This window comes from Anabrus simplex, chromosome 1, assembly GCF_040414725.1.
Source record: "Anabrus simplex isolate iqAnaSimp1 chromosome 1, ASM4041472v1, whole genome shotgun sequence".
In the NCBI taxonomy this organism is placed as follows: Eukaryota; Metazoa; Arthropoda; class Insecta; order Orthoptera; family Tettigoniidae; genus Anabrus; species Anabrus simplex.
The window spans coordinates 345,146,566-345,159,458 of NC_090265.1; the positions used below are offsets into that span (position 1 = coordinate 345,146,566).

General features: G+C 38.5%; 1 protein-coding gene across 2 annotated transcripts in view; it reads left to right on the top strand.

The window, feature by feature from the left end:
- The window catches only part of LOC136865981 (general odorant-binding protein 19d), a 143,128-nt gene that overhangs the window by 17,219 nt on the left and 113,016 nt on the right, over positions 1–12,893 (top strand). Inside the window, exon 1 of one of the 2 annotated variants that reach the window (XM_067142570.2) lies at positions 12,743–12,827. The exons of the other annotated variant lie outside the window; for it this stretch is intronic. Within the exon in view, the coding sequence (XP_066998671.2) occupies positions 12,753–12,827 (75 nt within the window). The 5' untranslated portion in view covers positions 12,743–12,752. Of the gene's footprint in view, positions 1–12,742; positions 12,828–12,893 lie in introns of those variants that run through there. 2 annotated transcript variants of the gene reach the window in all.

Here is a 12,893-nt window from a genome sequence, read left to right on the forward strand (position 1 = left end):
TCACTCACTCACTCACTCACTCACTCACTCACTCACTCACTCACTCACTCACTCACTTTTTTTTTTTACTGTTCTAAGCCATTAGGGCTGCAGCACAGTAAGTGTTAGGATAGATGGCCTTCTGCAGTAATGCATGTTTCAACATGCCATTGAACTGCCATTTGGGCTCTTTGTAGCATTGTAGGTGTTACGGATTCACAGGCTTCCGTAATTAGGTTTTGAAGGCTTTCTGGTTTTACGGCTGCTGAGCGTACACTACATCCTTCAAATAGCCCCATAGGAAGAAATCCAGTGGCATCAAATTGGCCGATCTAGCAGGCCAGGTGACAGGTCTTCTCCTTCCAATCCATCGACTGGGATGTGTAACGTTCAGGTAGTTGCGAACATCTGCTGAGATGTAAGAGGGAGCTCCGTTGTATTGATACCATATGGTTACACACTCACCCAGGGGCACATCCTCTATCAGCAATGGTAGTTTGTCTTGAAGAAACTGTAGGTACCGGGCTCCTGTCAAATGATCCTCGAAGAAATATGGTCCAATTAGGTGATCACCCTATATACTACACCAGACATTTACTCCCCATTGTGCCTGAAATGCTGCCTGGCTTAGCCAGTGGGGATTTTCAACACTCCAGTAGTACATATTATGACGAATCACAGAGCCATTATTATGAAATCATGCCTCATCCGAAAAAACAATTTGAGATACAAACACTGGATCTTTTGCCATTTTCATCAGTATCCATGCACAGAAATCAACATGAGTTTTGAAATCTCGACCGTGGAGTTCTTGATGTAGTTGCGGGTGATATGGACAACAAAACTGGAATGCAATGTCCTTACAACAGATGACTGGCTGATGTTGGCCTGTTCTGCTACTGCCCAGATACTTGTGTGAAGATTCTCCTGGAAAGTGTCCAAAACCGTCTCAGCAGTTTCACTGGACGTAACTGGTACCTCTCTCACAGGACCTGTTCGGGAAAGTGATGAAGTTATACGCAAACATCTCTCCACCCTCCTAAAAGTATTTGTGTTTGGTTGTTGTCTGTGAGGAAATCTTTGCTGATACAGGCTCTGTGCTTCCTATGCATTCTGTCTTGCTTCACCATAGAAGAGGAGCATGTCAACGCGTACTCATCTGTTGAATACATAGCAAAGAAATGACCAGGACTGCTAGGCTACACCGTTGCCTACGAGATACACAAGGCCGAGAAATACAGCACACTAGACTCATCCTCGAGATACTTCGGGCAAGTGCTGCTTGAGTTCTCTTTACTGATCTGTTTCGCCCGCTCATTGCAACACATTCGAATATGATAAACTATAAAAATTCATTAAAACTAGTAATTTCAGAAGGCAGCAAACAGATATGAGATCAAAGATAGACCAAGAGCAATTGTTTGACTTATTTTCTACAACGTATTTCTTACAACATGCTTAAACGAAATAAGTAATTCACGAAAGAAGCACAGAAATCTGATAGCGGGTTTGTCACTTCTTACCTATTCCTTTAATTGTGCCTCAGAGTATCCGATAAGCAGATCGAGATTGCGGTCATAAATAACTTTGGGTTTAATCGCCCTTTCACCAATTATCAGCGATCCAATCTTTTCCTCCGCACATCTGATATTTTCACATTCGTATTGAAGCCGCTGTTTGGTGAGCGATATTATGCCCGTTACGCAAATATTTAGCTTCGTTTCACCGTATTTCTCTTTTTTCTTCCCGTAAAATTAAATTTGTGTTCACCTCTGTGGTCTAGTGGTTAGTGTGATTAGCTGTCACCCCCGGAGGCCCAGGTTCGATTCCCGGCCCTGCCACGAAATTTGAAAAGTGGTACGAGGGCTGGGATGGGATCCACTCAGCCTCGGAAGGTCAACTGACTAGAGGTGGGTTCGATTCCACCTCAGCCATCCTCGAAGTGGTTTTCCGTGGTTTCCCACTTCTCCTCCAGTCAAATGCCAGGATGGTAGGCCTACCTAACTTAAGGCCACGGCCGCTTCCTTCCCTCTTCCCTGCCTGTCCTTTTCAATCTTCCCCTCCCTCCACAAGGCCTCTGTTCAGCATAGCAGGTGAGGCTGCCTGGGCGAGGTACTAGTCATCCTCCCCAGTTTTATCCCTGACCCAGAGTCTGAAGCTCCAGGACACTGCCCTTGAGGCGGTAGAGGTGGGATCCCTCGCTGAGTCCGAGGGAAAAACCAATCCTGGAGGGTAAACGGATGAAGAAGAAGAAAATTAAATTCGTTCTAACAGGAATAAAGCTCCTAAATGACCAATTTTAGCATGCTTTTCAATTTGGTTTGCTTTTGGTCAAGTTCAGATACCGTAAAACTTTTTTTCTGATTTCATTACCCGTATGCTTCTTCTCAATTTACAGATTGTTTTCTGTAATCTGATATTTAATTTTCTCATCCGTATATTTTTTAGATTTAACAGAGATACTCGTAGACTTTCCTTGATATAGAAACGAGACTTGTACTCCTTTTTTGTTTGTGGCTGACGTATGAAGATATGGTATGTTTATCGTTATCTGAATCGGAACTTTACTAAATTTTGATGGCAATACATCATTTTGGGAGCTGGACGCTTCCTGCGTTTGACATTTTCCTGTTTGTGAACAGGATACACAATGAAAACAGAAGGAAGTTTGATTGATGTGCTTACACTGAAATCTATTTTATGAGAAGAATTGCTAGGAACCTAAAGAGATCCTACTATATCACCTTGCCTAGAAATAGTTTGCTTCCATTTCTCCCTTAAACCGCACTCGGAAGGGAAACTATGGAACGTCAATTTTCATGCTTTTTTAGTGTAATCCGAAACACAGAGAGGTACACAACAGTGCACCTTCTTCTCAACCTCAGAGACACTCACTGACAGAAACAATATTCGCAATAAATTGCACAAAATCAACACAGCATCATAATTACTCCGCATATCACAATGTTAAAGTCCGCCAAGAACAGAACGGAAACCTGACATCTAGCGGCCAAACCGTGAACACAGTCGGGCCGCTTTTTCAGCGACAAATCAGTAGCTATGTCCCGGCCTTGTATATCTCGTAGGCAACGGCTACACCAAGTGTCAGGCCACTACACATTCAACATGCATGCTATTGGTCGAATGTGGCACGAATGGCCTCTTATTTGATCCTCAAAGTTTAAAATGTGAATACAAATAATTATCACTCGTGGGATTCGAACCCACCTACCATGCAACATGCATCAACACGTCTGTGGTTAGATCACTACACCACGATGACTGTTGCCTCCAGTTTATCAGAAAACTTACTTGATGTCAAACTACCTCCCGCTTCATAAACTCACACACGTTTTCTATCAGTAGCCATTGCTTTTAGCGATAATTTCATATCCAATTGAAAGCTTATAATTGGCACATACATTTTACATAACTGTATGACAGTTTGATGTATTGTGTAAATACCCATTGCATACATGTTTTTGCAAAAGTCGTGCAGTGATGACGCAGTAAGTGCTTTAAAGGCGACTGTAGCTTGGTATGCGGCAAAGGAAAATCGACCATCACCCCACTGTGTGATGCCTAACAGCATGAAATGTCAGGCGCCGCTGACCTACCCGGTATTGTCCACAAAACATTGCCAATGATGTGAGAGACATCGGATACAAGTCACCTCACCATGTGTGAATTTTGCAGTCCCATGTTTCACAGCGTTGGTAATATCCTCTTTTGTCCCAAACCATCTCCCACTCAATAGTAGTCTCACCTTGGGGATGAAGTCAAAATCACACAAACAGGTCCAGCGAGTATGGTGGGTGATCCATTACTTCCCACCCTCAGCACTGAAGTTGCCTCCATACAACCTCTGCTGTATGCAGTCTGATGTTGACGTGGAGAAGGATGATATTGTTGAATAGATCCAGACATTCGTCCATGTTGGTGTGACATAGCTATCTCTGCAGGAGAGTTCTGTAATACATTGCTGTCACCGTTGTGCATGTGGAATGAAGTGACATGCTATTACGCCTCTGTCATCATAAGCCACAATAACCATCAGCTTTACAATAGAAGGGTTTTGCTGGAACTTCTGTCTTTGTGGTGATCCTGCATGTTGCCATTCTGCAGACTGGCGTTTGAACTCTGGTTCATATGCCCTGGCCCAAAATTTATTTGTCACATCCATTCTCTTATTCACGTTAATTCTTACAACGAGGTTTAAAAAAGAAAAAAAAAAGCCTTTCTTGACATTTTTTTTATTTGTTTCAGGTCCTAATTTGAACTGAGAACATCGTTCAGTACCCTGGAAACACGGCGTCCGCCAATTTTTCATTAAAAAGATCTTGTTATTTAATACTTAAAGAACGCGGCTGGATTCAGTCTGCTAAGTTAGAGAAGACATATGTTTTATTACGCAAAACACTGTCTGAAGTTCTCTCATGTTCTTTTTTAGTACTGGAAGTTGTTAAGTCTTTTGACTGGTTACGTTATTTTAATGACAGCCATTTTTAACCAATAGTAAAATGGTTTCTTAATTCTTGCACCGGTTACTCTAATACTCAGTGAATGTTCAGCAAGAAAAACCTTTCATACATATGTTCTTACAAAATTAAAATTATGCTCTTGGACTTTTATGATAGTGAAGCATTGGTTTCTGTCCTCGGCTTAATTTAATCTGCTCGCACATGGTTTAATGTTTTTAGATTCAGAGGACTTTTATCAAGAGGACGTATATTCAAAGTTTTAAGACAGTTGGTGCTATTTTTTAGGTTTAAGTCATAGGTTAATGTTTTATGGATCTTTATTTTTTAATTAGGTCTTGCCAGTTTTGTAAAATTTGTGTATACTTTATGCATTGTTTATTGTAACCTTGTCTATGTATATTTTTCTTATTTTTGGCTGATGATGATGATGCACACCAGCATCGAAACCGGTACCGAGTATAATAAAATGTTACAATTTTTCTTATAACTTTATATGGTGTTGAATAGGTGGACCTCTCTTGTTTCCATTAGATACATCCATTCTGCATGGAACCTGGCAGTCTCATTGCCCTGTGCATGTTACCTGTCCAGCGCACTGCTATCTAATGCTGTATCTATGTACAATGAGTGTCATGCTTTCCAGGATATATGACCATTGTATGGTAGCACCATGCAAATGTGAGGAAAAAGATAGTTGTCCTGACTTATGCTCTATTGCCTGTAAAAACTTAAATTCATAATTATCGCTGTGATAGCTTGTACAGATTAGAGCTTTATCAGACGTAAAAGACTGAAAAAATGTAATAATCGCAAATATCACGATTACTCATTGTGCATAAAATGGGCATGAAACATACGTTTATTATGTACAGTTTTCCTATGCAGCTACAGTAATATTGATGGAACACTTTGACATTTCCTGTTCTGGTCCACTTAATATTTATGTACCCCTATAGGTACATTAATCGAATAGTATAAAAGCCTAGAAGCACTTTCTGAATATCCCTGAACTTAAATACTACATTTCAAGAAATTCTGTCAAGATATTTTCCCATGATGTTTAAACAAACATACAGCAGACAGACAGACAAAAATTGAACTGAACCTATTTGCGACTTCTGTATATCTAATCCGAGATAAATACAAGGCCAGAATTTAATATCTATACAAAATAATTTTATTTATAAAGATAAAAAGTTGAAAATGTTTACTTCTTATTTGGAGGGTTCAGGTATTAGATTCATAATGACCTTCTCAAAATTGACTTGTGTTCAGGAAATCTGTAAGAAATGAAATGGTATTCAGAGAAATTTTTGATTGTGTGGGAGCTTCATATCTAAGATTTTTTGATTATACTGACCACATTCTGAACTGCAATAAACTATTACTAGGCCTAAATGCTATTTTCATAAAAACCCTGGAGGGATAGAGTGGTTAGCTCTATTCTCAGAGGTAACCTTGTCCTTATTTCTGTCCCAGGGTGAGTAAATTTCATGGCATCTTCAGAAGTAGGAAACTCATTCTGAATTTCCCATTTGACATTAATCCCATGTCCTTGTGAATGAACCAAATAAACCTTAACTGCTTTGGTCAGGTAGCCCTTGTATTGACCTAAAATACAGTGCAGTCTGTCTGCAATTGAATAAGAGTGGAAAAAATTCAGGATAATGAAATTAGTGACATGAGCAATGGACATTTCCAAAGAATAGACAGTAAGCAGATCCAGAAAAGTGAAAGAGAATGTGAGGTGTGTTGTACTAAAAACAGCAAGGGAGTATCTTGCAAAAGAGAGAGAGAAAAAAGGAAAACATACCTAATGCTGGTGGAATAAAGAAATTATCTTGTAAATGTCAAAGTGGCTTCAATCAAGAAATGCTACCATAGTCATTCAACCAGAGTGTTCTGGAATGATTGTTCAAAAGAAAACTGGATGATAATTGGAACCTAAAGGAATAATGTAAAAGGTCTCACAATTCTATGTCCATTTTTCTAGAATCTACAGATCCTCTTGGACATTGTACTGTTTTATATTGTGCAACCACACCTCTGTGTTCACCGGGTGGCATTGCTACCAATCTATCGACCAGAACCTCTGTAGGGGTCAGTCAGTCATTTGTATTTTTGTTACTGGTATAACACCATTGTTGACGGGGCTGAGACAACTTTTAGAAGGAGGTGCATTCAGTACTGTACAATACAGTGGTTATACTCTATTTATGCATCATGAAACTGCATCGTAAGTTACTTTTATGTATGTTCCTCTGTGTGAATACTGTTATTTTGAATGCTAAGTGTTCTCCCATTTTACTGGCCAACATACTGTTCATGACAGAGGATGTTCCTGGGATGTGTATACTGTTGACTTTGAGGAGACTGTGCTAGATAAGATTGAACAAAATGCTTCAAGTAGCACACAAGCCTTTGTAATTCAACTGTTTGAGAGGATCTCCATGAAAATCATTAATTCTGTAGGCAATGGGTGCAGGCAATAGGGCCCGATGACTATCCTGCTCATGTGCGTCTCACTCAATAGTTATTGCAGTGCTCATTAGATGAACATGATTTTGCATCACTTGTTTAATTTACCGATGAAACTACATTTACTCAGGAGGGAATGTACAATATTTGCAATGATCAAGTCTGGATCTTTAAGAATCAGTATGCTACTATTGTACATGGCAATCATTAAAAAATCTCTATTAATGTGTAGGCAGGTGTTATTGGGAATGACTTTACCATACCTTCTACCAAATCACCTGGACAGTAGAGTGTATAGGATATTTCTTGTGGAAATTGTTCTTGAATTACTGCAAGAGTGTCTCTTGCAATAAGACAGCAAATGTAGTTTGAAGATGATTGGGCTCCAGGTCATTACTTAAATACTGCATTTCAGAACAGGAGGATAGATTGGGGAAGACCCATTACCTGGCTAGCCCAATCTCCAGACTTGAATCATCTTGATATTTCTTTTGGGGTCACACAAAAAGCTCTGTTTATGCAATGCCCATTGAAGGTAAACAAGAATTGGTAACAAGGGTCCCTGTCATAGCTAGTGAGTTTCGCTCAATGCCAGATATTTTTGTACAAGTTAATCCATAGCACTGATATAGGAGGAAGACATTTTGAATATTTGTTGAGATTAAGAAAATTATTTGTAAGGAAGTACAATGCCCCATGTTGAGGGTCTGTAAATCCTAGAAGAAGGGACGCAGAACCATGCATCCTTTTTTAAGTCATTCCTTTAGGTCCCTACTATTGTCCAATTTTTTTGGGAAAACATTTTTAGAACACTCTGTATAATTGAGTATTTAAATAGAAACCATAGAATGATTGGAAAAACCGGGAAATTCTAGCTTTAATGGGCTGTCATAGAGAATCTTAGAAAGGGAACAAAAGGGAACATTTCTAAAATACTATATATTGTGATAATGCAACAGGAGTGGGTAAAATTAGGTCAGACATGATAAATATAGTGGCAAGCCAGAGATAAGTGATAGTATTAGCGTGGGATTTTGTAAAGGTACCTTCTGATAGGACAAAAGCAATATTTTCACCTATGAAAAGGAAGGAAGTTGTAACTCCTCCTTTTCACAGAAAGAGAGCACAATACAAGGTACATATAAAACAAGTAATGATTTAATAATCCAAAATAACAAACCTGAAAGAACGTCAACCGACGGTATACCAGGAAAACATTTTAAATTTCAACACCACATGGCTATGCAGGATAACCAACATGACAACTAGAGAAAGGATGTATGGGAAGCAGGCCGGGAAACCCTACAGAGGACAATATCTTACGTGACGTTGTAGGGAAAGAAACGTGAGAGCATTAACCCTTTTGTCTGACTTTACTGAACATATAGAATTTAAACCATGTATAAAGAACACCATTTAAAAGGATAACATGATCAATTAAGAAAAAGGTTAAATCGAACCACGAGGTTCCTATCAATGGTTCTTCAGAAAAGTAAATATCTACACAAAATTACAATTACATTTAAAAGGTGAGCATAACTTTGATGTTAAAATTTACAATGAAAATTTAACAGGGAGTATGACATAATTATAAACATCTTACAAGGCAAGTTGAAAAATGTTACAAGGAAAGGAAACAACAGAAATAAATTTAGCGCAGAGACCTATAGAGGGGCAGTCCTCTCCTAATACACATCAGTGAGGGACGCATAGCTCAACAGGAGTACACTAAATTGACGCGGAATTACTGGAGGCAACTCGGAAGAAAAATATTAAAGTTTACATTTACACAAAAGATTAACAAAAGGAATTGCCTCCAAAACAAAGGATATGCCTAGCTGACAAACTAAGGCATTACAAAATCAAAACGGTGAAAACCAGGGTCTAAGGTAAACTCCGAACAATGAATTTACATTTTAATTTAACACTTGAGAAAAGAAAACATGCTTACCCCGAGATGGCTGGAGTCGCTGAGCGGACCACCTTACAAGGTGCGTCCGATCGTTAAGACATATAAAAACCAAAGACACTGAACAGAGCCTTGCTCCTGCTGAGGAGCCAAAAGGCGGGAAATTGGGAAATACTCAAACAGCCAATCAGGGAAGCTACCTGTGTTTCGACCTGAAGTTTCACCAATACAATTTAGCGTTATTTTCGCCAATGGCATTACAGCACCATATATGGTAATGTGGAAAATATATTCTTGAGGTTTCGATTGCAAAACTCGGCGATTTCGTGATCGAAGCCTCCATGTGGCAACTACAGGGTACTACAGGGTGATGCAAAAAATGAGTTACAACAAACATATTACTGGAGATCTCCAATATCAGTGTCTTCCAACACTCATAATGATTATTAAATATCAATAGTTAAATATCAACAGTCTTTCCTGTAAGTCCTGAAAATTCTTTAAATCCACAAATTTCACAAAAATTAAAACATAAAAATTTACATGAATTTACACCAAAAAAAAAAAAAATCAATTGACTTCTTCAAAAATGTCAGTTCCTTAGTTTCTTTCAATGACTGTTTCATGACAAATCCAGAATTAAATGATTCCACCGATTCTATCAACTCACCACCGGCGACAGAAGTATGACTGAAACAACTTCTGAGGTACTTCTTTGATCAGTTTACTAGGCTAAATGTTAACATTTATTTATGCTTTAAGATAAATAAATGGTTATGATCGTATGTCTAAGGAGGGCATACAGTAGAGCATCAAAGGAAAATATTTTGACCATTCTGATGGATTATGGGATCAAGATTTGGTTGGTTGTTGTTTGGTTGTTATAAATAATCAAAGGCATATATACTGACAAACAGGCTGCAGTGAGAGCTGATAAGTACTTGATCCAAAATAATTGTGGGCTCAAACAAAACTGTAAAGTTTTAAATTATTATTCAAAAGATATAAAATAGCATTAATCAAGTTGGCTGAAAGTAAGTACCATAGTTTAGCTTGTGCCAATGATTACTGAATGCCAGGAATATGGAAATCTTACAATCTAATGTGTTGGAAATGGAAAAGAAATACAGGTACTAATGACATGGAAATCAGCATTTCCAAGTCAGTTTCAGTTAAGAAGAAATCTGAGAAGATTGAGTGTCAGGTATGGAATACAAAATTGGAGTAGGTGGGCCATTTTTTAGTAGTTATCAATCAATCAATCAATCAATCAATCAATCAATCAATCAATCAATCAATCAATCAATCAATCATGCAAATGGTGTATTTTTCCCAGTGGTAAATTCTTAAGAAATTATAAAATAATTGGAAAATACAGTATATAACTTGCACAGATATTCACATAAACCATAAAATCGAAAATTACTCATACTCTGGTCTCCTTCCCTGACAAAATCTCATTCTACCTTTGAAAGAATGCACATCTTTCCAAAAATAAATATTTTCTTCAATTATAGTGCCAATGACTTAACATTATTTTTGACTTGATTAAACCTACCCTTATAAACCCCTTTAGTCTTCTTCTAGTATCCTCCCAAGCACTTTCCCCAGTATATGCCAAGTACATGTCCCTCATTCTTGCTCTCAACCTCCTTGCTGATAAACGTCACATCTGAGTTTCCTTTCAATTCTACTGATACTGCTAGTATTTCTGTAGTCCTCCATCACATAACTAGCTGCTTTCCTCTGTACCCCATCCAGTTCATTAATCAAGTAACTTTGATATAAATCCCACACCCCTGAAGGATACTCCTGTTCAGATCTTATTAAATATACAGTACTATCTCTTTTATTCGCCCACTTGAACTGATTAACATCTGCTTTACTTGACTGCCTTTTTAACCATATCCCCTGTACGACTCCCCCAGTGAAATTTACCACCCACTGATGTGACTCTTAAATATCTAAAATTATCCTCAAAATTGCTTTTTTCCCCAGCCATTAGTAACTGCCCACTATTCTGCATGTCTTCTCCCCAAAGCTCCAATTTTTCTGAATTCAAATTTGTACTTTATCCAGATATCCTTATAATATTTTACACTCATCTGCACTGTTTACTTTTCTGCACCCAACTAAAGTCTTGATTTGTGAGGTCACTCCCTCTCATATAACATTTACATAAGTAAAGGTGCCAGTACGTCCCTTGCTACTCTCTGAGGTTCAGATAACGAACCTTCTACCCCTATCCACCATTTCCTGTCCTTTGTTCTTCACAAAACCTTTCACCTAATGTACTCTTATCCAGTTCTATTCATAACATTTTCTTAATAAATATCTTATGGTTTACCCAATCAAAGCCCTTAGACAAGCCTATTTTTTACACAAAACAGCTTATTTTTTATTTAGCATATGGCTTTTAGAGCTGGGAGTGTCCAAGGACATGTTTGGCTTGTCTGGTGCAGGTCTTTCTATTTGACGCCCATGGACAAACTGCATGTCTGGATGAGAGATGATGATGATTTAGAGAGGTGGTGAAACTCAGTGTTGGCACATAGCCTACTCCTGTCGAATGAGACCAAGGAATCTGCTCAAGGTTTTAATGTCCACCGGGCGAGTTGGCCATGCGGCTGTGAGCTTGCATCCGGGAGATAGTAGGTTCGAATCCCACTATCGGCAGCCCTGAAAATGGTTTTCCGTGGTTTCCCATTTTCACACCAGGCAAATGCTGGGGCTGTACCTTCATTAAGGCCACGGTCGCTTCCTTCCAACTCCTAGGCCTTTCCTATCCCATCGTCGCCATAAGACCTATCTGTGTTGGTGCGACGTAAAGCCCTAGCAAAAGCTTTAATGTCCCCAGCCAATGGATGAATCACCATAACAGCCTTGTTGGTGAATTTTTTTTTTCTTTTCACCAACAAGACTTGAACTGGCTAACCACGGTATCAGTCCATAGAAACTTGATGCCTTAACAATTATGGCCAGCAGTTGGGCTACAGTCCAGCTATTCAGGCATATTAGAGCTGGAAACCAGCAAGCTGGGGTTCACAAGAGTATCCTGTCCTGAAATCAAACTGCCCAGTGTTCATTCTCCCAGAATTGTGATATAGCAAGAGAAATTGTATCAAGACAGTAAAGTGAGTTCCCAATTGTGATATATATTTTCTTAACAGGAAGTTACTTGCAGAAGAAATTATCCTTACATTGTTCTTAACGGGGTGAAAGCTGGGTAAACCTGGGATATCATTCATATGATGGAGATAAAAAAATGAGATGATTGCTGGAACAAATGCGTTGAACAATGACAGATGTACATTTTAATGAAATGAAGAAAAATAAGATAGGAATTAGTAATGTCTTTGATTAAATTGTGCATATGAACCAGGTTTTGTGGTGTGATCATGTCAGATGAATGGAAGAGGATAGGTTATAATGTACTCATCCATTAGGACTAAGAGAAAGTTAAAGAGGTTAAAGAAGTTAACAGAAAGTTAAAGAGATTATAAAGGCAGATGAGGCTACAGTGGTAGTTACAAATAGAGGAGTGTGGAAGTGCTTAGTTCATTCACAGAGGCTTGCAGACTGGAAGCTTCACTGCATATATGATCTAGATATGTATCCATGATAATTTTCTTCCTAATATTTCTCTAAAAACATTTTTATTTTATTTGCTGCTGTAATTTTTATGATAGTATCCCTTACATATATTTCATGCTGAAAATAATTTCCTTTTTGTAGTGGCTATCAGAAGGTCGTGCCGTCTGAATAATAGCCTTACAACATATATACTGTGCTGATGTGTGAGAATGATATCCCTTATCTAGTGCCTTTGTTAACATCAGATTTTGATCCACACTGGTGAGTATATATAAAGTCACAGGATGAGGTTCCGCTTCCCATCTTTCAAAATGAAGACCTGCACTACGGGTGTGATTCTTGTTGTCCTTATAGGTGTCTGGTTTCTTGCTGATGTAAGCTATGGTGTAAGTAGAAGGATTAAGATAATTCATGTAGTATTAGCACTTATACTGGTGAAAGAAGAGAGTGAA